This window comes from Gymnogyps californianus, chromosome 3 (genome assembly GCF_018139145.2).
Source record: "Gymnogyps californianus isolate 813 chromosome 3, ASM1813914v2, whole genome shotgun sequence".
In the NCBI taxonomy this organism is placed as follows: domain Eukaryota; kingdom Metazoa; phylum Chordata; class Aves; order Accipitriformes; family Cathartidae; genus Gymnogyps; species Gymnogyps californianus.
The window spans coordinates 70,370,407-70,392,427 of record NC_059473.1 but is presented as its reverse complement, the minus strand read 5'-3'; the positions used below and the strand labels follow the sequence as shown (position 1 = coordinate 70,392,427).

At 42.5% G+C, this 22,021-nt stretch overlaps 1 protein-coding gene across 1 annotated transcript in view; it reads left to right on the top strand.

Annotated features, from left to right (window-relative positions):
• Positions 1 to 10,330: 10,330 nt before the first annotated feature.
• Positions 10,331 to 22,021, top strand: part of CLVS2 (clavesin 2) — a 51,976-nt gene continuing 40,285 nt past the window's right edge. Inside the window, exons 1-2 of the mRNA XM_050894666.1 lie at positions 10,331 to 10,719; positions 20,992 to 21,166. Coding sequence (XP_050750623.1) covers positions 10,331 to 10,719; positions 20,992 to 21,166 — 564 coding nt within the window. The remainder of the gene's footprint in view (positions 10,720 to 20,991; positions 21,167 to 22,021) is intronic.

The following is a 22,021-nucleotide window of genomic DNA, read 5'->3' as shown; positions in this document are numbered from 1 at the left end:
ACCTGAGATGTTCAAAGATTTACTTAATGCTTCTATGGTGCTGGAATATCAAATGCCTTTTGTTCAGTAAGCAGAGTGCCTTTTTACAAGATACAATGCTCATTTTTAAGAGTGTTTCTCTTGAAAGGCAGAGGACCTGTGGAAATACACCTGCTGCTTCATCAGTAGCATTTTCTATGAACTTCTGACAAAACTTTGAGACTTTGGGAACACATTTATTTCATCTGATGATTCAGATTCTGCCTTTCTCTGAATTTTACCAATTCCTTGGGAGTAGGTTTCTTAGTCAGCATTGTGGTATGTCATTAATTCTTTTTATTTCACTATTAACAGTAAGGCAGTTAACCTTTTCATGAACATTACGCTTTATAGATCCATATATTTTTAGGGCCAGGGGGACTGCTGTGTTAGTCTAAGCTGACCTCCTGTGTTGCAAGAAGTATTCTTACTTAGAGAAGTTTGAGAACTGAGTGAATTCCCTTACTTCTCAAGGGCAGTATGAAAACTGCCTCTGACTTTGTGGATCAAGACTTCATGTCTGCATGACATTTTCCTTGAACTGATGTGTAAAAACAAGTGAATTCATTCCAGGTTTGGTGCTATCACCTCAGTAAGATAATTCATTGAAGCAAGCTGAGAGCTAAAGGTCAGAAGAGAATGCCTGTGCTCAAAAGAACTTACGGAGGTGAAAAAGGGTTTGGGGGCACTTTTTTGCCATACAAGAGACTGGTCAAACACAGATCATGTTTTATTTTTATTTACAGGACCTACTGGTTGAGGATTCAGGTCCTTTCTAGGCTCTGTTGGTAAACTTGGTGAGACTGAAACAGAAGATAGCAAGGTACCTCCCCTCCACTATCGCTAGTGTAAAAAGGCTTGGTGAGAGCAAACCCTGCTGAGCCCTGACCACACCAGGATGTTACTTCTTGATTCCATTTTTTTCCCTACACTTCCAACTTGCCGACAGGGAAATGAACTCACAGTTTCTTCTCTTCAGCCCAGAATATGCACAGTCCTCTGATATTCTCAGCTGTTTGAAAGCACATCTCATCTGCCCAGTGGGCTGACTCTCAGTCACCAAGAACAACTGTAGCAGATGTTGGGGTTTCTCCTTGAGCTGGCTAGGTTCAACAAGCAGGGTTCCCTTTGTCGCTGCAAACATTTCTGTGTGCTTCAGTGCATGCCTGAGCTCTTCTCCTTTGCTCCTGTCTTATGTGCAATGTCATTGCAGAGGAAGAAGGTTAAACATGCAACCTATGATTCTTCAGTAGTTGTTTAGCATCTAGCGTGAATCAAACAGTGCCTGGAAAGATCTCAGGAAAGTTTATGAAAAGTGTTGAACAGCCATCTTATTTTGCACTTTTCCTTCTGTGAATTTCTCGGAGATAAAAGGACCTAAGACTTAGACAGGCAAACCTAAAAGCAGTTGCTTGCCTCTCTAATTAACAGATCAAGTGTAGGTGTCCTTTTTGCCTCCTAGCATATCATAGCTCCACAAACAGTGTAACAGCCAAAAGACAGCTAAATGTTTAAGCTGGACTGAAAGTAAACATGTAATCCTCCACTGTTGCCATTTAATAGGGCTTGATTTGTTTTTCAAAAGGCAGGTGTCCAGCACCATGTGAGATTCCCTGAGATACCGATGGCACTTGCATAGGGCTGGCAGGTGGAACACAAGAGCTACAGGTGATCCATGCCTTCCAGAGCAGCAGCTGAAGACCTGGTCCGATTACTGAAGGCATCTCAAAAGACTCTAAATTCCTGTGCTTTGGCAACTGAATTGAATCCTAAGTGATTGAGTGAAGTTTAAACTTAGCATTTTTAAGATGCTAAAATCAAATCACCTGCAGCAGTGGCAGAATTAACTTCATTTCCAAAACCAAATGAGTCTACATTTGTTAGCATTGAGCTGTTTCCATCATTGCTTTCAAAGAAAACCGAATTTCTGTTGCCTGCTTCCATTACTGTCTGTAAAACGCCATGACAACAAGCTCTCCATGTGCGTAAGTTTAGAAAACAAGGCCACCTTTCTGCCCATTCTGGTTTAATGACTTTCAATGGCTCCATTTATTTTGAAACAAGTTACAGCATAAGGCAATTTTGCTACTCGATAGCTTTTGGGTGCAATCTGTTTTTGACTGAGCAAATAGATGAAGCTCTCAAACAGCCTGAATTCTTTAACTGAAGAAAAAGGCTAAAGACAAACTTAAGAGGCAGTGAGCTTCTTCATGCTTCATGATATTCTCCAAAAAGAAAACCACAAAATATATGGATGATGTGCCAAGTTTTCAAAGAAAGGAGAAAACTGGAAAATCCTAATGAAATTATATCACCAAACATAGCCCATGTTAGCTACATTATCTTGCCACACAAGTATTTGCACTGTGATGGAGTACAAGTACATTTTGCTGAACAAGCTGAAAATGCTGCCTCAGGAGAACAGGCTGACTTCAGCTTTATTCAATTGCTTTGCTTTCAGGCGATTTCTGGTATTTCAAAGTGACCGACAGAATCAAGCCAAATTTACAAACTCGGTCATTCAAAATGATACAAATTATGACCTTTAAGATCAGAATGGATATTTCTGAGAAAATTTCAGGAAAGTACTACATAGCTATGGTAGATGAAAATAATCGACTTTTACAGAGAGCGGGTTTATGGCTGCCGTGTGTGGAAGGTGACATGAATGTTCATGAAGAGTTCACCTTGTAGGTTGTACCAAGTAATCTGATCAGTGGCTGTAACCAAGTCAATGATGAAAGATTTGTTATTGTGTCTAGATGTGGGGATCAAACATTGCCAGAAACAGTGTGGTGATATTGCAGTATTAATATCAGACATTGCATCCAGCTTGCAACTGGCAGAGTCACATATATCATTATTGCAGTGGGCATGATTTGAATTAAGCTTGCCCAGAGAACACTGATAATAATATTGTACTGAAAACTACCTGTGAAACTGTTCATGAAACCACTTATCATGGGAAAAGTATCCTAAAGGAGATGCTATGTTGAAGAGAAAAAATTCCTGTGTGTCTTATCAAGAAATATGGTGTGGTACAAAGTGCCACATCTAGAGATAAAATGCATAATGCTGTCTGTGCCAGCAGGCATCCATGTCACACAACGAGTAAAACAGACTTCCAGTGAAGAAGTATAGAGTTACCTGACCATGTGGACAAAGTAGGAGTTAAAAAATATTATAAAGAAATATTAGGAAATGAGAGCTTGAAGACAGGATATAATAGTTCAAATAGGAATTGTTTACTTGCTTGGTATAAAATGAGCTCTAAACATGATAAATAGTTAGAAAGACACACAGACAGACAGAAAGATAAGTCAGGGAGAGTAATAAGCCACAGAAAACTTTACAAAGGCTGGATTTTCAGCAACAGAAGACCATTCTTTATGAAACAAAGCACTGCAGTCTTTCCAGTCAGATGAAAGCTGCAACTTATTCTAAAAGCAAATCCACCGAGAGATTTTAAAGCTAGAGATACTGAGGTTCCCAAAAATCACTCTTAAAAAGATGAAAACATGTCCCCAGCTTTGGCAAAGGAGTTTCGGAAGTACCTTCACAGCGGTGAACCCATTCTACAGCATCTCTCCCATCAAGATTTGAAGAAAATAGCTGATGTTAGCTTGGATGATGCTCAGCTTCCTGAGCTGTAAACTGAATGAGGCTTACTGAAGTCACAAGCACCTTTACTTTGTGCAGCCAAACCAAACATTACCTGGTTTCCAATGCTGTGAAGTTAGCAGTTATTCTGGCATAGGTAATGCAGGTACCATAAAACAACTGAGATTCGTCATTCTACATTGCATTCAAACGTGGCTTTCATCCATCTGCTGCATGTGCCTCTATGTGTTCAAGGACAAAACTGATCACCTTCTACTTAGATATGCAAGTTTGGATATTGACTTCAAGAAAGCCAAGGCACAGATCATCATTGGGAACTTTTCAGACTTGTATGTCTTTCTCATATTTGCATGAAAAATGATTTAATGAATAATTTTGTTCCATGACTGCATTCATCCTTTTTTAATAAAATGAGCATTTATTCCAAACTTAGCATTCTTCAGCATTCTGTATTAATTCTGTACTGAAATTTTGGAAAGTTTAATGTCCTAACTCATCATTTGACTAAGCTTACTGAAACTATTGGCTCAGTTATGAATTCGTTATCTTTTATTTCCTACATGTCTCTGATATGCAAATTTTTATAGCAGTGAAATATGTCTGACTGCTTTGCTCCCAGTTAGTGCAGTATTAATATAACAATGAACCTCATTACATTTCCAGATACCTTTTTACTTACACTAAATTAATGTTTGAACTTGCTTGATAGAGTCCTGCAGTTGCCTAAGTTTGGGTTTGGATTTTTTTTTTTTTAAGATATTTTGTGTTGGCACTAATGCTGGGTGAAACTTTTACTTTTGTGTATCATCTGTTTGTGAGATGCTGACTTTTCTAAATCATAGGTTAATTATTTCAACTTAGAATTTCACCTCTGGAAGACTGTCTGTTCCAACAGTAAAAATGGCATGTAAAGACCTCATGTAGATAGGAGAGCCCATCAAAATACTGTCCCCGTGATACTAATGCCCTGCTCACACCCATCCCTTCAAACTGTGCATCTGAAGTGTTTTAAACGCCAGAGATTGAAAGAACAGAGGTTGTGCAGCCAAAAAAAGAAGAAAGATTTTACCTGAGATTTTATACCAGTCTCCAAATAAAGAAATAAATTATTCTGTCAGTGTACAGTAGATAAGATAAAAAACAATGGGCTAAATTGTAGCAAGTGGTAGATAGGCCAGACATTGGGAAAAACGTACTGCATGGATACTGAAGCTCTGGGACAGACTGTCTGGAGAAGCTGTGGAGTATCTGCTGCTGGAGGTTTTTAAATACCGCTCAGACAAACATCCATCAGGATGGGGGATAGATAAACTAGGCAATCTCTTAAAACCCCTTCCAGTTTTATTTTTTATGATTCTGTCAGTAGGCTTGTCATACTGAAATACTTCTCTGATTAGGGTCCCTTGTCTACTGTAAGGCTATTTATCCTTATGTTGTTAGAGACCTGTGATGATGAATAAAAGACAGATGACTCGTTTGCTCTCAGAAGCCGATTTTTTAGCTAGTCAGTATCTGAAGTTGCAGACAGATTTCCAACAGAGCTCAGTTCTAGAAGTTCCCTTGTTTCAGATATAATGGGACTTTCTAGGTCAAGCATCCTGACATTTTCTACAAATATGCTTAAGTAACGATCACCATCATGCTCAGACACATGACTGCATTCCTGTAACTCACCTAGTTACAGACTGACATCTGAGGCAAATCCTCAACCTCACGTGGCTTCCATCGAGGTTTAAACTGAGAAGTTTTACCAGCCACTTGCAGTGAGACAAGATCATGCATGAGATCAGTTGCTAAGTCGCAGCTGTATATGGGAACTTGTTACGTCACAGCACTGTGGTCAATGCATGACTTCAAAGATTAACTCACGCTGAAGAAAATATTTCAGGAGTCCAGGAGCCTAACACTAACTGATACTGTTCCTTAGGCTTCCACTTTAAGCCACTCTAGAGGCGCACTATGAACCTATAAAGATGCTTGCTCTGACCACCTACAGTTGTTCTTATGCTCTTAAAATGTTTGAATGAAGTTTCTAAATTGATTCTGAAAATGGGACCTAGACTTTGAATTTAGCTGCTTTTGATTTAGATGTCATTTAGGTGCTTTTGACAAAGTTATATTTAGCCCTTTTCAAAATCTTCAAGGATGCGCTTAACTATGCTGAACATAACATAAACACTGCTGAAGAGGAATGGATGTGAGCATATATTCCTGGTTACAAGCACTTTCAAACATATTTCTCATCTCTTTAGCTATATCACAGCTAAATAAGACAAACTCTCTTGGAACTGTTATCCTATATGCATGGCTGTCCTGAAGGAATACCCAGAGCAGGATGCTGAGGACAATGTAACTGTAAGTCAAAGACAACAGCAAGAGCTGTCTAGAGTCTTAAACCACTCCAGAGAAAGTGAGGTACCAACATTGGTCTTAATACAGCTATTTCCTTATCCACTATCTAGTACTTATTTTGTTTAGTTTTATTCCTGTATTCCATTTTTGTTCCTGAATACCCTGGTCTATTGCTGATTTTAAACAATTTCATTCTGAATGTGAATTAGCATCTCTGATATCAAACACCTACGCAAACACCTTCGTGTCTTATTTGTGTTTTATTTTTATTTCAAATCAGGTGTCTAATTGTAGTGCATATAGGATTGCAGGGCGCTTGGATTTTAATTGTATGAAGTTCAGGCAAAAGTGACTATAAAAGCATCAAAGAAAAATAATAGTTTGTAAGTGCAAGTGAAAAGGTGCTGGGATTTACATAATGGATTTAGTCAGACACCCCTACTGTTTTATAGAGGGAAAAGTGTGTGTGCACAATAAATAAATTACACTGTGCCATCAGTATGTTGCATCTAACTGCATTAGGGGCTCCATTTTTCCCCTCATGACTTAGGTAGGATGACATATTGGAAAACACATATTTCTTCATTATACTATTTAAATGGTTTGATAAATCTGCTTATAGATGACAGAAACATTTTTTATTGCTCCTACCAAGTTATTTATATTTAAAACAAATCTTTCCTGTGTTTACATGCAAGATCTCAAAATATTGAAAAAATGTTATTGTCATAATAAACCTCATCTGTGGCTCGGGTAGAACATGACCAAAATCTTGTTCTTTGACCTACTCTACCTTCAGGCTGCCTTGCTGCATGTGCTTTTCATAGTGCCCACCTCCTAAATCTACTCAGTTCAGGAAAGGGCTGTGTAAACTATCTCCTTCAGCATGAGGGCATTTTGATCTATGTTTCAACAATTCATTGCGAAACGATTTTCTTGAAATGCTGTTAATACTTGGTGATTTTCATTTTAATGTTGCAAAGTACCAGTTAGAAATTGTTGAATTATTAAATCCATTTTTATGGAGACTGAACCTTGCTTTGAAAAGGAAGCGTACAGAAATTGGATTGTTTTTGATGAAATTAATTAATATATTTGGCTTCCAGATTTTTTTTTTTTGTCCTCTTCCTCCACATTTTTCCCTATGTTTTTCTGTGCTTTTTTATTTTAAAAAAGGTAAGAGGAATGGCTTAACTATGGTCAAAAATGGGGAAAACCAAAAAATGGAACAATACTGAAAGTTTTCGGATAAAATTCAATGTATTTTCTTAATATTTTTTTTTTTTAAATTAAGAATCTTTAGAATTAACCTTTTTGTAGTTTAAAAATTGTTAATATTTTAATTTTGACCAGCTTACTTTTCTCTGTTCAGTGCATCTATGTGCTGGAATACATGAGAAAATCTAATATATGTGTATGTTTCCATTTGCAAAAGAAAAATAAAGCAAATTAAGGAATGTGTTACTGCAGGTCATAGACAGAACATATTATGGACTTGATTTTGCAAGACACTGAATGCCTGCAGCTTGTCTTGCACCGAGTGAATTTAAGGCACTTGTCACATGACCTACTCTTTTATTAGCTTAGTTACAGTGGAAAAGGCAGAGCAGTAGCATCAGAAATGGAAAACGATGACAGGAAAAGTCTGGTTGTTGGTTCCTTAGGGGTGATGGAAACAGCTATTCTCAAAGGGTCTCTGCTGAGGAATATAGAAGTAATACAGAGGAAGACAGCAAGAGGAAAGGAAAATGAAGATTTAAGAATAATAGAAAATAATTTTAAAAAAGGCACAAACTATTTCTGGAGCAATAACTGCTCTGAGAAAAAGTTATCAACCCAGATGAATCACACATACATCAGGGGGCTAATTTAAAGGCATTTTATCAGACAAAGAGAAATAAGCATTTCTAGAGAGTGATTCAGTCCTTAGGTAGACTGCATATCTTTCCCTCTTGTGAGGCATCTCAAAGCACATAGTGAAATTCAGATGGAATAAAGCTGGGCCACAATGACTGGGCACTATCAGACCGGTCCTTCCCACGGTTTCTGCTGTAAGCTAGGCCACTGGAAGTCTGGTACTCAGCCCAGTAAGGACTGGTGTTTCTGTCTGCCCTTCCAGCCATCCATACTGCAGATATTTTGAGATCAGGCAGTCATGAAGAAATAGGTAAAACTTCACCCTTACTTGGCACAAAGAATGGATCTGGTGAAGAACTGCAAAACCCTATAAAACCCTGTAAAAAACAAAAAATCCCTTTAGCCCCCAGAAGAATGACGATTTTGCCACCTAACTACTGCTTGCTGCATAGACTCGCGCTCAGAACATGCTCATTGCCGAGGGCTCCCTCCTGCTGCCGAGGTCATCTGTTTCAGCTGATGATGGCCTGCAGAAAATGCAGGGTATGATTTAAATGTTTTTATGAGTATCTTTATTCGCCTGAGAGCACACACTATACTTCCCGCTGGTGTATTCCCCATATATACTCTCTAGATGGATCAGTGATCTCAGTGCCTTTTCAATAATTCAGCTTGCGTGCTCTGGCTATGTCATCTTGGGAAAGGAGCCCAATGCAGTATCAAAGAGCTGCGCTTCCTATAGGAAGGAGGAGGAGGTACACGCTATAGGCTTTCCCATGTTTGCCATTATCTTTTGTGTAAGCTTGATTTTCAGGCGTATTTGCATCGGAAAGGTCCAGTCCCTCAGACAAAGGTCAAATGTTCTTCAGTGGGAACTTCTCCTGAAAGCAGACTGCAGCATCAAACTTTCCTGCATGAAAAAAGGCATCTTTCCTCACTGAAATATGCAATACACAGAAGCAAGATATTTTTGCCCTTTGCAATATAAGGCAACTTAAGACACGCTGCCTCCAATATGAGGCCAAAAAAGAGGGTTGCTTTATTTTATTCCCAGGTTTTCAAGCTGACAACGTTTCATGTTAAGAAACTCAGTCAAAAGAGAGGATTGCAAGTAAAGCCATCGCTCGACGAACAACGTCTCGCCACTGGCACGACCCCGAGATTTACGCGGGCCCTTGGCCTGACTCCTGCGGGATGCTCCGCGGGGGCTCACAGGCGGCCCCTCAGACCGAGGCCCCCCTAACCCCCCGGCCACCGCCCCCCTCCGCCCCCGCCGCAGGGCAACCACCATCTTGTTCAGCGCAGCCCCGGCGCAAGCGGCCGCGGCGCGGCTCTGCGCAACCTCCCCCCGCCGCGGAGATCCGCGGTACGGCCGCAGCTCCCCCTCCCTCACCCCCCCACCCCCGCGGCGGGCCGGGCCCGGCGCTGCGCGGGGGAGAGCGGAGCACGGCCGCCTGTGCGCTGCCTCCGCGCCCGCCCCTCCCCGACCCCCCGCGGGGGCGGCTCCCGCGGGGCGTTTTCGGCGGCCGGTCCTCCGCGGCGGAGCGCAGGTGCCGCTGCGCGCCGGGGCGGGTGCACGCGTGTGCGTGTGCGTGTGTGTGTATGTGTGTGTGCAAGGCGGGGCCGCGCAGCAGGCAGCCTCGCGCCGGCTGGTGCCATCTGGGAGCCGGGGCGTGGAGCGGAGGAGGGCGCAGGAGGGGGACGAGCATCCTCAAGGCCGAGGCTCCGTTTGTCTTTCCGGGCTCCGCGCCGGCGAGCGGGAGGCTCTTCGGTACCGGTACCGGCCAAGTACCTGCGGATCGGCTTCCCTCCTCCTCGCTGTTGTGTTTTTTTTTTTTTTTAGTTTGGTGGTGGTGGTTTTGGTTTTTTTTTTTGTGTTGTTTTTTTTTTTTTAACCCTCCCTCAAATCCAGGGAGACGCTTCTGAAGCGGGGCGAGCGCTGATCTTACGTAAATGGTGCTGCTCCGGGGAGGGCAGCCCCCCTGCCAGCCCCGGGCTGGGGCAGCACCCCCGGGCACCGCTCGCCCCGCCTAGCGGCCGGGCCCCTCGCTGCCGCTGCAGCCCGGCCTGAGATCCGCACCGGCACCGGCACCGGCGGGGGCGGGCGGCGAGCGGCAGCCGGCAGCCCGCAGCCCCGTCCCCGGCGGGTTTCGGCGCCTCCGCGGACCGGCTGCGGGGATGATGCGGCGCGCCGGACCCCGCGGCGGGGAGGGCGCTATGTCAGAGAGATAACGCGCCTCCGCCGGCAGCCCGGGGGCAGTCTCGGTGCCAGCCCCCCCCGGGACCCGGCTGCCTGGGAGCCGCTCGCTTCTCGGCGGCCGGACTGGCAACGGCGGCGGGGCCGGGGAGCGGCGGGGCGAGGCCCGGCGGGGCGGGGGAGCGGCGGCCGGCCGTGCCGGGGCACCCCGCCTGCGAGGGGCAAGCGCCTGGGAGGCTGAGGAGCGCAGGCAGCAGAGGCGGGGAGGAGGAGGAGGGCAGCGCCATGACTCATTTGCAGGCAGGTCTCTCCCCGGAGACTCTGGAGAAAGCCCGGCTGGAGCTGAACGAGAACCCCGACACCTTGCACCAGGACATCCAGGAGGTGCGGGACATGGTGATCACCCGGCCGGACATCGGCTTCCTCCGCACCGACGATGCCTTCATCCTGCGGTTCCTGCGGGCCAGGAAGTTTCAGCACTTCGAGGCGTTTCGCCTCCTGGCCCAGTACTTTGAATATCGCCAGCAGAACCTGGACATGTTCAAGAGCTTCAAGGCCACAGACCCGGGCATCAAGCAGGCGCTGAAGGATGGCTTTCCCGGCGGGCTGGCGAACCTGGACCACTACGGCAGGAAGATCCTCGTCCTTTTTGCTGCCAACTGGGACCAGAGCAGGTAAATGCAGAGCCACCCGCCCGCCTTAACCCCTTCTTTCCCCGGGCAATGCGTGTGGAAAAACTGTGCCAGAGCAGAGAGAAGGTGGGTGGGCAGCAGGGACACACCCGACTCTGCCCACAGGGGGCTGGGCAGCAGCCTGGAAGGCAGAGGGAGAGGAGAAAGAAAAAATGTATTTGGTGGCTTAGGGCCTTTTCAACCTTCTTATTGTTTAGGCTCTGAATGTCGGGAGGGAAGTAGGAACTACTCGGGTGCTCCTCTCAACTGGCTGATAGGAGATTTACACCCTCCTGCCTCCCCTTAGCTGAAGTGAGCTGGCATGGTAGATGATGTGCTTACCCCCCTGAAAAAGGCTGGTTGCAATCTCTGTGCTGGTCTTTCTGCTTCAGGACACACAGAGTTGCTCAGGTGCCATAGGAGAAAGTGGGAGATGCTGTGTGCAAAACAGGAGTATCCATCGTGGCTTTTGAGCTGAAAAGTTTGCCTGTGCAGGAAGCTGAGGCACTGAATCCTTTCCCTCAGCAAAAGAAAGCTCTTCCTGAGCCACCTGGAAATGCCAGGATGGAAGTTACAGTAACCACTTCTTTTCCCCACTCACGCTGCTCTAAGTGTGAATTCCCTGCACAATAAGATCCAGGCACACAAAGCTTTGGTAGCAAATTGAAGGAAGCTAGTGCAGTCCCTAGAACAATTTCTGATCCTCTTTGGGACTACTCTAGCCTGAAGATGACTTAGCAGGCTGACCCAAGAGCTGTCTCCCATCAAGGCCCTTTCTTTTAGCAATTGGCTTGATACTATGTGACACTATTTGGTTATTCTAAATAACTCGTGGGGTGTCATGCCCAGTTTCTCCTGCAGTCTGAAATTACACCCACAAAACTTGATTTTCAGTACATGTAAAGGAATGAATCCCTTAAGAGTGAACTCTAAAGTCTATTCCTGTGAGCACTGCATCGTTTCCCTAGGCTCCCAACCTGAGAGCAGGTTTAGGATCTGAAGCACTTCTTAGAAAACTTAAAATCTTGCTAGTTGCCATCACATGAACCCAAACTGTGTTTTGTGCAGTCAACACAGGCTGGGCACAGGCAGTGCTGAGTGCTCAGTGCAGATATCTCAAGCTCAGCTATTTTGAAACATGAGGAGGGCACGAACAGGTAGCAGCGTGGATAGAAAGGACAAAATTTGGGGGACTGGCGTACTTAAGTCTGCCCTTTAAGTGTTTGTGTAGCTGCCTTCTTGCAAGCTGTGTCGATAGCCATTACAGGGAGTGATCCCACAGCTCCCTGCAGCAGCCAGTGTTACAGCTAGGGATGAGTCTCTGCCCAGAGGGCCACTGGCCCACCATGGCTTTCCTTCTCTCCAGACAGGGTGACCGCATCCACACTGCCTACGGGGAGAGTTTCCTGGCCCTTGTTAACCCATGAGTCATGCCCAGACACTGGGAGAAAGCTGTCTGGCACAAATCAAAACTGCCCACGACCAGGCTAACAACTAGAAAGTGTGGATGAACATCTACAGAGCTGGGGCCAGCGTCCTTTTCCCACTTCCGTTTTCTGGCAGATGGAGCCAAAGAAGCTGAGTGGGGAAGCAGTGGTGATGAGGCTAAGGATTCTTTGAGTGGGCTTCATTTCCCACATAAGGACCTTCTTTATTTCCCACATAAGGACGAGGTCAACTTTTTATTTTAAAAACAGCTCCACAAACTCTTAAAAATCCCCGAATGGAGAATTAGCAAAGAAATGGGCGTTTAGGCCTTTTACTAAGAAGTCATACGTCTACCATAAAGAAGTTCCCTTGTTAAAGGTAGTGTGGCCTACTCTATACTGTTATTTCTCATTAACGAAAAAAACCCCAAAGTTTTACGTGACACTTTTCAGATCATTAGTTCCTAGTCAAAAGAACACCAAGAATTCGAATTCAGAGATAAAATAGCATTTAAAAAACATAATTGCCATGTGAAAAGAATAGGTTTATTTTCCTCTTAATTTTGGATGTGCTGATATTTAAACTACATGAGATCAGCTGACACAACAGTAAATTTATTATGACCTTTTTCATGAAGTCCTATTGGTAAAATTATTATTTATGATATAATAGGGAAGTGACTGGGGTACACAGGGGTACCTAATGGCCATGTTTGCAGTTGGGTCCCTATTGCTCTTCAGCACTGCCCGCCCACGGTACCGTACGCCTCTCCTCCAGAGCGAGGGATTTGTTTTCAGATAGACCACTCAGACAAAGGGGAGAGAGCTGAAGCCCAGCTGCAGGGAGTGGCTTGCTCCAAGGCACATGACAAGTCAGTGACAGATCTGGGAATGGAGCTAGGTCACTCTCTTTTGTAATTAATTTAGTGTCTTCCATTATCTGATGTTCAGCAACTGAACCTAGGGAGCATTGTGTATGGAATGTATACTAGAGCTGCTACGCAATATGCTCAAGCTTATGCCTTAACTGGCTTGAGATCTGACAGTACGTAAACCAGTGCTCCTCTTACAGCAACACTGGGAGGATTACTTTTTGTAGTCTGTCTTGTTAGGACCTCTTTGTATGCTTCATAAACTAAGTTAATAGAGCACAGCAAGCCTGCAAATTTATCATGTGTGTACAACTTATTATGGCCAGCATGTAACAATTAGAAATAAAAAGTTCCAATTTGTTATTTCAATGAATAGCAGACATACTATAGATGATTTATATAGCACCGGCAGCCTATGATTTACATAGTTCCAATTAGAAAGAAAAGCGTGGGAGGCAGAAAATTCCTATGGTAAAACAAGCCTGTGTACTAGATGTTAAATCATTAAATTAAAGCAGGGCCTGAAAACTGTACCAGATGTCCTACCATCTGAACAACTAAATCAGACAAGTATTTAAAACAAACAAACAAAAAAAGGAAAGGTGAAGGATAATGCATTGAGTAGCCCAGAAGCTTTTCAATGGGACCCTGCCTGACTCTCCATCCTGTCTCTACTGTGGGGAAAGTGAAGATGGGTGGTATTCCTGCCAGGAGGCTGGATAGCACTCGGGGAGGGATCAGCCTTCCCTGTTAGCTTCCAGACTGTTGATTCATAACTACATTTGGCTTGTAGGTGTGTACGTGCTTTTAAAGACTCCCTTTTTCTTAATGTGTCCAGCTGGTGAAGTTTTTTTTTCAGTTAATGGTACAATTAACTTCAGCTCTCAGCGGCAAGGGATCTGTTGTCATGCATGTTCTTCTGTATGCTTTGTGGCACCTGTACACAAATCCCCTAGGAAAATCAGTCTATTTTGATGCTATTTATTTGAAATCTTTCCCGGTATTAATTATCTCAGAATTTTTCCTAGAAAGCGCAATAGAAAAGTGCAGTAGAAGAGCGCAGTGATACCTAGTTCCTGTCTGTGTCACAGTGACCCAGTCAGCTCGCATCATCCTCAGTGGATATTGAAGTCCACTGCACTCATTACTGTTAGCTGTGCTATTGCATCAGATGATTTAGAGCAGGGCAAAGACGGAGTGCACTGGTTTGCTTTCAAAGCTATGCTTTCATGTGCAGAAGTGCTAGAAACTTTTCTTTTCCTCCCATTAAATGAAAATTTAAATTCTGTAACTATTAGTAGGCTGGTCTGCTCCTCAGCTCACTAGTAAACACAGGTGAGTTGGCAGGATATTTTTCAAGCTCTGATGGAGGCAGTATGACAAAATAAATAGCAATGCTAACAATAATAACATATTAACAATAACAAAATACCTGGTTAATAGAGTCAATTTTTGTTTGGAAGTAATATCTTTCAAATAATAATTATTAACTAGTGCAAACTGTCATTTTTTCTACAGTTTCTCCTGCTGACTGATGCTGTCTTATTGTTTCCTAGCTTTCCCCCAGGTATCTGTATCTGCCTGTTATCACCTGTATTTGGACTATGAGTGTTTTGGCTAGGGATCTTTTTGATCAATGCTAATGTAAAATTTAGATCAGCCGAATCTTCATCCATGGCTGTGACTGTTAGACACTGGGCTAACATAAGGAGTAATGAATGGTATTAAATCTGAATCTAAAAGCTAATCTGGTAAAATATTTGAAGCAGTTTCTATTTTTCTATGCATTTTTGTAACACTGGTGGTGCTTTTTATTTTTAGAATAAGGGCTCCCAGGGCATGCTGCCACTATTTAAGCAGAATAGCTATAAGAGAAGTTTTGATACCACATCTTTTCAGTATTCAATTCTGTACCCAGACTGACAAACCAAGGAGATCTGAGGCATCATTTCTAGGTACTCCTTTGTGTATCATCTTGAGGGCTCTTGTTTCACTGAAATTCTAAAAATATTAAGCCAGAGCCGTAGGTTAGAAATGGGTTGATGGCTTATAGACTTGACCAGCTTTCTCTTTTAAGCCACTGTGGCACAAGAGCTCAGTTGACAGAAACCTTTACTTGTCCAAAAGTTGATGAGCTTAAAATACAGATTGTGCGTTCCTTATGTGTTTGGGACCTTCAGGAGACATGTGGCTTAAATTCAAGCGAAGAAGACTTACTATTTATCTCTTCTAGTTAACAGTTTGCATCCTGAGAGGCAGACTCATGCCACTCAGTTTTAATTCTCAAAATAACTTGAAATTTCTTGACATCGGGGGGGGAAATGACAAATAGCAACAGAGATAGTAGGGCAACTCTGCCAAATCAGATTATCTGTTATACAGTGCAAAAATGAATCGACTGGAACCAGAATCTGGTTAAACAGATGATACGGTGGATGCCACCCATCATCAAGAACATAAAATGTTGAAAACAGCTGACACAGCTGGATTTGGCATGAGACATCTGTACCCTGCATTCTCCCTGTCTCATCTCTTTCTGTTGGCCTGGTGGAAATCACAGTGACCTCTGGGAGTGAAGAGGATGCACAGACCACATAACCAAGAGGTAAATGTGAAAGATCATAGTGAAGTACTACCAAGAGTTAATAGCAGTGTCTGCCAGACTGTTTTCCCCAGAAATCCTTGGAAACACTTTGAATTTGTTCATGTCCCATAAAAAATTCTCAAAGAAGTTTTCTTTTCTGGAAAGGGGAAATTGCTGCCACTGTTAAATTACAAGACAGTAGGATGCTCAGTTAATTGTTTGAGCTGTTTTGTTCTTGACAAATCAAGACCTCAGTGAGGCATTACTCTAGAAAGCTCTGTCGCTGTTGTGGTAGAAATGGTAGCCATCCTGAAGCATTTGAAAGAATCACTGTCAGTGTGGCTATTAACTTGTCAAGCCTTCCCAGGCTCATTGCTTTAAAGTCAACCTGAATGAAAAATGTCAAGAGGTAGCAGAGTGTGTCTGCACACCAGTCCCCACCTCATTTGAACTCAAGCTGGGACTCACATAGAAAAGGAATATTAAGAGTGCACTATATATGTGATAACATATTTCCAGCATTTGTTATTCACATTAACAAATGGGCTAAAAAAGTTGTCTAAGCTCTCCATTGAATTAAGCATGGTTCTATAAATAGAGGGCATTAAATACTTTTAAATTAACCATGAGTTCTTGATTATCCTAGCAATTAGCAATACCTTGCTAGCTACGATATGTCCCATAAGAGTCTGTTTAAACAAGTGAATGCAACTGAATTTAGTCATAAATAAATAAGGATTTATTTCTGCACAGCCCAAGTCCAGGCTACTACAGAACATGCACTGCAGCAAATCAGGCCCAGGACATCCTATGTACCTGACAGCACTGGAGCAACCATTATAAAACTGGAGCAGTCATTGTAAAACTGGAGCCAGGGCAAAATGAGCGGCTTGCTGTCCCCTAAATACACGCTGTTACTTAACACAGATTAGTAAGAATAAAACAATACCGTCTTCCCCTCAGACTGAACACCATGGTCTCTTAAAATTAAAGGCTAATATGTTGATTTCTTTTCTCTTTTTTTTTTCCTTTAAAGTAGAAAGGCAGTCAAAGCCATCTTAGACCAAATTTATTTCACACTCACTAGCTTATCCCGTTTTTCTCACTTTTGATTCGTTATATTTCTTTATCTATATGGAAAGTAATTTCAGTGTGGAATAAAAGTTTTGGCAACACAATCCAGAGTAATTTTTCCCACCTTCTTTTTACGTCAGATTTTAATTTCCCTAAAGTCCAGCCAAGGATGGAGCATATTTTATGGCAGAGCCTGTGCATCCTGGTGCTGACGTGAACAGTAGTAGCAGTGAGGTGAAATGTTGGACCACATGGGGCTGGAGTGGATACAGATGAGTCTTTATGCAAATAACTCTGTGCTGTGTGAAAGCTTCAGTATAGTGTCTTTAATCATGTTTCATTTGCTTGGGCTGTTCAGTTGATACTTTCAGTACTCAGCTTGTCATTTGCACCACCTAAGATTTCATCTATCACACTGGGTTTACATTTCTGGCTTGCCTCAGCATGTGTCCGGAGTAAAAGCTGCTTTAAATATCCACTAATGGATTTCTCTTTCTTGTCTGGTTTTCTGTACTGTACTTAAGTAAGGTATCAAAACCAAGAGAAGAGGTCCATTACAGAATGAAGGATAGTTCCTATCTTCAACTAATTGCTCTGAAGGGTATTTGAGGTGGGAAGCTTGGTTGTATGCCGCTGTATACTGCTGATGTGGCTTTTTAGACGTAAAGAGTACTTCAGATACCTTCCTCTGGCAGAAAGTGTTCTTGCTTACTTTTAGCTAGACCTGTGTTCTTCAGGACTTGTTTTCACTGAGAGGACAACCTTTTGTCTTTTTCAGTGAGTAAACATACGATATCGTTATTGTTGTTGTGGACTGTATTTCTTACACTAAGCAAACCTGCAACAAGAGTTATGGTGATGGAGAATATGCCATAGATTTGTGGAGGCCCAGCCCTGTGACCATTGATTACTCTCTGTGGTGGCTGAAATCCTGGTCTCATTGATGCCTGACAGTTTTCCTGTTGACTTGAATGAATTCAGGACATAATTAGGTATATTTGTATTTACATGTATACATCTATATATTTATCACTCAGGTATATATAAAAGTATTTTATGGCCAGTCTTAGAGACCTGATTGGCCTCATAAACAAAGAATCTTTATGTCTAATGCACCAGATTTCTAGCAGCCTTGTGCCACTAGGGAGCAATTAATCCAAGGCACATGATGTCTTCTTGAACTCCCTAGGGAGGACATTAGAGATATACATCAGGAACTTGTGATCCATCTTCTTGGACTGGATGTAGGGTGCTTGCAGCAGCCTTCTGCTTCGTGGAGCGCTTCTCCTGGAGAATGAGATCCTCTGAATGGGGCAGCATAAATGTCAAGTGGTGTGGAGGCTAATTTTAGGATTTGAGTATTTCTAATGTCTGTTTCTTGTATGAGCTCTGATAGATGATCTCCCTCAGACTGAGGCATTAGCTGCTCTCCCAGTGTCTCACCTGATGTAATTTCCTTCCCGGTGCAGCGTTTCCCCTGGGAAGGCCTCTTACAGGGTGTATCTCCATCTAATTTCATGAAGCGATAAAAAAAATAGTATTTCTGAGACCTCCACCACCTTGTGGAGGTGACCAGGGGATTGAAGGCAGTTGGCCACGCTCTGAGCCCAGCCCCGACCCTGAACACAACTCTGTAAGCCTCCTTCCCTCAGGCTAAGTGCGTGTTTTAATCCCGATGCTGGCAGTTGTACAAAATGCATGTCGTACAGGGGATTTTTAGTTCCCATGTTGATTAGGGGCCCTCCACTGTCCATGCACCAGTGTTGTACTGGATAGGTAGACTGGTCTGCAGATGCGCTAGGCAAACTAAGACCTTTTTAGTGCCAGTAAAACCGTCTATAGTCTTCATGCTGCCAAACACTCCCTACATGTCCAATTATACACGTGCAAACTTGTTTGGAAAAGAGCTGATGAACGATTTCATTTTTCCTCAGGTCGCTCTTCACACTGTGGTGCTGGGGGTGTTTGTCTGTTTGCTTATTCAGAGGTCTCAGCAGTGACGGTGGCATTTGCCCCATGCATCCAGCAGCTGGGCTTGGGGGAGCTGCTCTGCCTGGGGAGAAGGGGAGCATCAGCCGTGCCGTGCCCGAGGCGTTGGCTCTGGCACGCCAGCCCCTGTGCCCCCGGGCAGGTTTGCTCAGGGCGGGCAGGGCACCTCAGGTTTGCTTCACTGTGCCTACTGCAAAATCGGGGTCCTGGCCTAGCAGTTCTTTGACGATCAAATTGCGCTAACAGTTTTAAGGATCCAAGTTTTGAACATTTTCCTTCAAAATAGGTTTTAAGGCATGTCTTTTTTTCCCCCATGGACAAAATTCCATTTACAGAAATGGTCTTTTTTTTTACTGTCAAAAGGAAATAGAGAATTTTAGCATTTTGAGGATTTCCATAGGGAAAATACAGACAAGAATTTTTCTTGTGTTGTTTCCTCACCCAGTTGAAAAAACCTGAACAAAAAAGAGGGAGCATGCCAAACTTCCTGTAAACCTTAGATGTCAGAAAAGTAAAGCCTTAGAAAAAAGTTAAATCTCAGAAAAGTGAAAGGGAGAGGAGTCAATATGAAAACTTTTATCCCAGTCAACCAAACCAAATTCAAAACAAAATAAGGGTCTCCAAAATGAGGAGAAGAATCGTGTAAAACAATGCTTCCCCTAATGTTTTCTGGGGAAAACACGCTTTCTCTTGTTCACTTGTGTTAGGCTGACATTAAGAGAGTCCTTTTCTAGTCCCTTTCCTAGGAATGCATAGTTGGGAAGTTCACTGAGTTTTAATTGGCTAAAAAAAAAAGATGGAAAGATGCAAGGAGTCAGCCAGAGCAGATTAATTTCATTTGTGCTATTTCCTTTTGCAGATACTTTCAAAATATAGTTATGTACACAACGGAACAGTGTGCTCATTGTATTAAAGCAAGCAGAATTCAGTATAATTTAATGTAATTTCTAAATAGGCACACGTGCTCTTTGCTACATATGCAGTATGGTGAAGATTTCTCTGGGGACTTATAATTTTGAGAACTTCTATGTTTGATGCCATCATGGGAGACTTTTAAAGGGCCTTATTTAAAAATATCTGCACAAACACTGAAGATTTAACTCTTTCTTTTGTTCCTGGAATATTTGCTTATCTGATATTTTTCTGGTTTAGCTTTCTAATGCTGCATCTGATACTGTGGTGTGGACTGGCAAATTTACATCTGTTTCAGTAACTATTTATCTTACTTTAAATAAGATTTTTAGATACAAAACATAGCCTGGAAAAAATCAAAACTTAAACTGCTACTTTCATATCTCTTAAAAAACTCCAGATAATTCAGGTGTTTCACCTTTTTTTTTAAAACCCAATAAGCTAAACTGCGAGTTGATTAATAACTCTATTATATGGCAGTCTAAAGATGACATTGCTGTATATATTTAAGCTATTCAGCTGCTGTATTAGGTGCGTTAGCTTCAAAAAAGAAAGATTATACTCAACAGGGCTTGGCAATATGGAATTATGTCTTCTTTTACAAGATCATCAATCTAAGAAAAGATTATGTGCGTATATGTAAACCACATAATTACATATTGTAGGTGGCATCTTTGTAAACCCAAATTTAACATAGAAAATTCTAGGACTGATGAATACCACGTTCCAAACTTACTCCTGAAACCACAGAATTTGGGTGTACAAAGTACTCAGTACTCGGAAGGCAGTTAAGTAATGCTTAAAAGGTTGCTATTGCTCGTAACCAGAAACACCTCAAAGCCCTAGTGTGTCTTACTTTCTGCTTTCAAGATCCTTGAGTAATCAGCCTTCTGTAATACCCTTTGTAGATTTAAGAGAAAACATTACCCAGAGAGAGGGGCAAGGGGAGCACGTGGAAATCCCTCTTTTAGCTGATAATTTTGTAGAAGCTGTTGTTTCAATCCCTTGCAAAAATATAGGAGGAAACTTTAGGTCTAGGCTTCTGGTGTTAGACTCAGGTTTTGATATCATTATCATTTTAGAAAAATACAATTTGCATAGATACGTTTGTACAGACATTTAATAAAATGCATCGATATTAAAGCAGATTAGGAGACTACAGGTAAATTCAAATTTGCTTTTAGTGTGTTATGTTCTTGTAGTTTGTTCTGGCTGGCTGATGGTCCAGATGTACATAATCCTGCTCCAGAGGATGAGTTCAACTAACTGAGCTTTTGAAACTTTCCTAGCTTTGGATACATTTGCACTCCTTTGATTTAAACTTTTGACAAGCAGTACAAAGGAAGAATGCTCAGAACTTCTCCACGTCCGTGGTCGTTGCTCCTTTCCTAACCGAATCTCCCCTTAATGTTCACAGGTACACACTGGTGGATATTTTGCGTGCCATACTTCTTTCTTTAGAAGCCATGATAGAAGACCCCGAGCTTCAAGTGAATGGATTTGTTTTGATTATAGACTGGAGCAACTTCACCTTCAAGCAGGCCTCCAAGCTCACACCAAGCATGCTTAGATTAGCCATAGAGGGCCTTCAGGTAACATTCTTCTTTTCTTTCTTCTCCTAAATCTCCTTTGTTTTGCAGTTCATTACAAATCTAGGTGGCTAAAAAAACCCAAACAAAACAAAAATCCAAGAACTTCTGAATAGCAAGGCTATTAACAACTTAAGGTATGGGTGAACAGGCAAGCTACAGTAGCACAAGCTAGCACGCGAGCTCAGTCAGCTAACTGGAGTAACTCCTGGTGTGTGGGCTCCTTCTTTGCCATAAATAAGAGGTAACTTTTCTGTCTTTATTCTGAAGTGGCTGGCTTCCTGTAAATTCAGACTGTAGCTTCTGCAGCAGCAAGTTGGAAGTAATCAGTTTATCTTGTCATTTTGCACAGGGCTAATGAAATATGGATTGCTCCTGCCACGCCAGGTTGGTTGTTTTCGTTGATTCCATTGGAGACAGGCTCTACATCATTTGTCCTGAAAAGTGTGGGGCACTGTGATTAGACAGTTAGCTGGGACTATTTACTTAAAGTTCAGCATGTGCTTGGCTCTTTTGCTGGGTCAGGATTAATTCGAGCAGCAGCTTCTGGGACTGAGTACACAGTGATTTAAATTTCTTTCTGCTCATTGTAAATGCACTTTACATGGCACAGGCACATTGGTGGAAAGGATACTACATAACTCTTGGCTGTCTCCTATGATCTTTAATGCTTGTTAAAATGAAAAACTAGAATCTGTGAAGTAGTTTGCTGTGCAAGCTTGAGTTGCTATGTTAAAAATACCAGTAATTCACTCCTGTGGCAGTGTGCCTTGGTTTTACAAGGACATATATTCCTTTTCTGTGATGTTTTTATCATTTACACATTTTTATTACTCATAAAACAAAATAACAGCCTTA